Source organism: Etheostoma spectabile, unplaced genomic scaffold, assembly GCF_008692095.1.
Source record: "Etheostoma spectabile isolate EspeVRDwgs_2016 unplaced genomic scaffold, UIUC_Espe_1.0 scaffold272, whole genome shotgun sequence".
Classification (NCBI taxonomy): Eukaryota; Metazoa; Chordata; class Actinopteri; order Perciformes; family Percidae; genus Etheostoma; species Etheostoma spectabile.
The window spans coordinates 1,310,638-1,311,561 of NW_022605576.1; the positions used below are offsets into that span (position 1 = coordinate 1,310,638).

At 45.2% G+C, this 924-nt stretch overlaps 1 protein-coding gene across 1 annotated transcript in view; it reads left to right on the top strand.

Moving 5' to 3' along the window:
• cubn (cubilin (intrinsic factor-cobalamin receptor)) overlaps positions 1-924 on the top strand; it is an 86,874-nt gene that overhangs the window by 13,116 nt on the left and 72,834 nt on the right. Inside the window, exon 9 of the mRNA XM_032510808.1 lies at positions 407-538. Within this exon, the coding sequence (XP_032366699.1) occupies positions 407-538 (132 nt within the window). The remainder of the gene's footprint in view (positions 1-406; positions 539-924) is intronic.

A 924-nucleotide genomic window follows, 5' to 3' on the forward strand; every position in this document is an offset into this window, starting at 1 on the left:
ACATTTTTAATCCAAGACATGTTGCCAGATTGGGCCCGGTGGGACGGCTTTAGGATGGAAGTAAAAGTTAACTTGGGTGGGTTCACAAAATCTTGCCCTTTTTTTTTTGTTATAGTGCTGATTAATAATTAAGTTTTTGAACCATCCTAGCAACACTGCTGTAGCCAGACAGCTACTTTACATGCTCCAGCCCTTCTGCTATCACTGGTACTCTACACCTGGACAACAAATTACACACATTAAAACTGATATCGGACATGCCACGTGATGTTTGTGCTACTGTAATTGAAAACAAATATATCTCATACTGCAGTTTTGTGAGCTGCCACTGTGTGTGTATGGCTGTGCATGTTAATGTGGCTAAATGTATAACCTGAACAAGTGGATTTGCTCTAATATGTCTCAGGTTGGCAAGGCAATGGCTACAGCTGTCAGGACGTGGACGAATGTTTGATCAACAATGGCGGCTGCTCCTCCACTCCCGTGGTGCCATGTCTGAACACCATGGGCTCCTTCCACTGTGGCGTCTGCCCTCCAGGTATGAGGATTGAAAACAAGAGTTACGAATGTAACTACAGTCCTAGGAATTCTGCATGACAGCCAGAGACGGTATATCTGCAAATCCGTCATCCATCGTCATCTGCTTATCCTGGGTGGGGTCGTGGGGGCAGCAGCTCCAGCTATGTCCCTCCACCTAGGCCTGGGTCTTCCCCGAGGCCTCCTCCCAGCTGGACATGCTCATCCTGTGCATGTGCAGGAGTTTTTCAAGGCCGATACCGATTATCAGTAGTCAATGAAACCGATATGCATATACAGTGAAAAAATTGTCAAAATTAAGATTTTGAATTTGTGACAAAATCCAACACAAAACTGAGTTTGAATGCTTTTCACCATCATCCCCAGTAACAGAGGGTCAGATAGGGT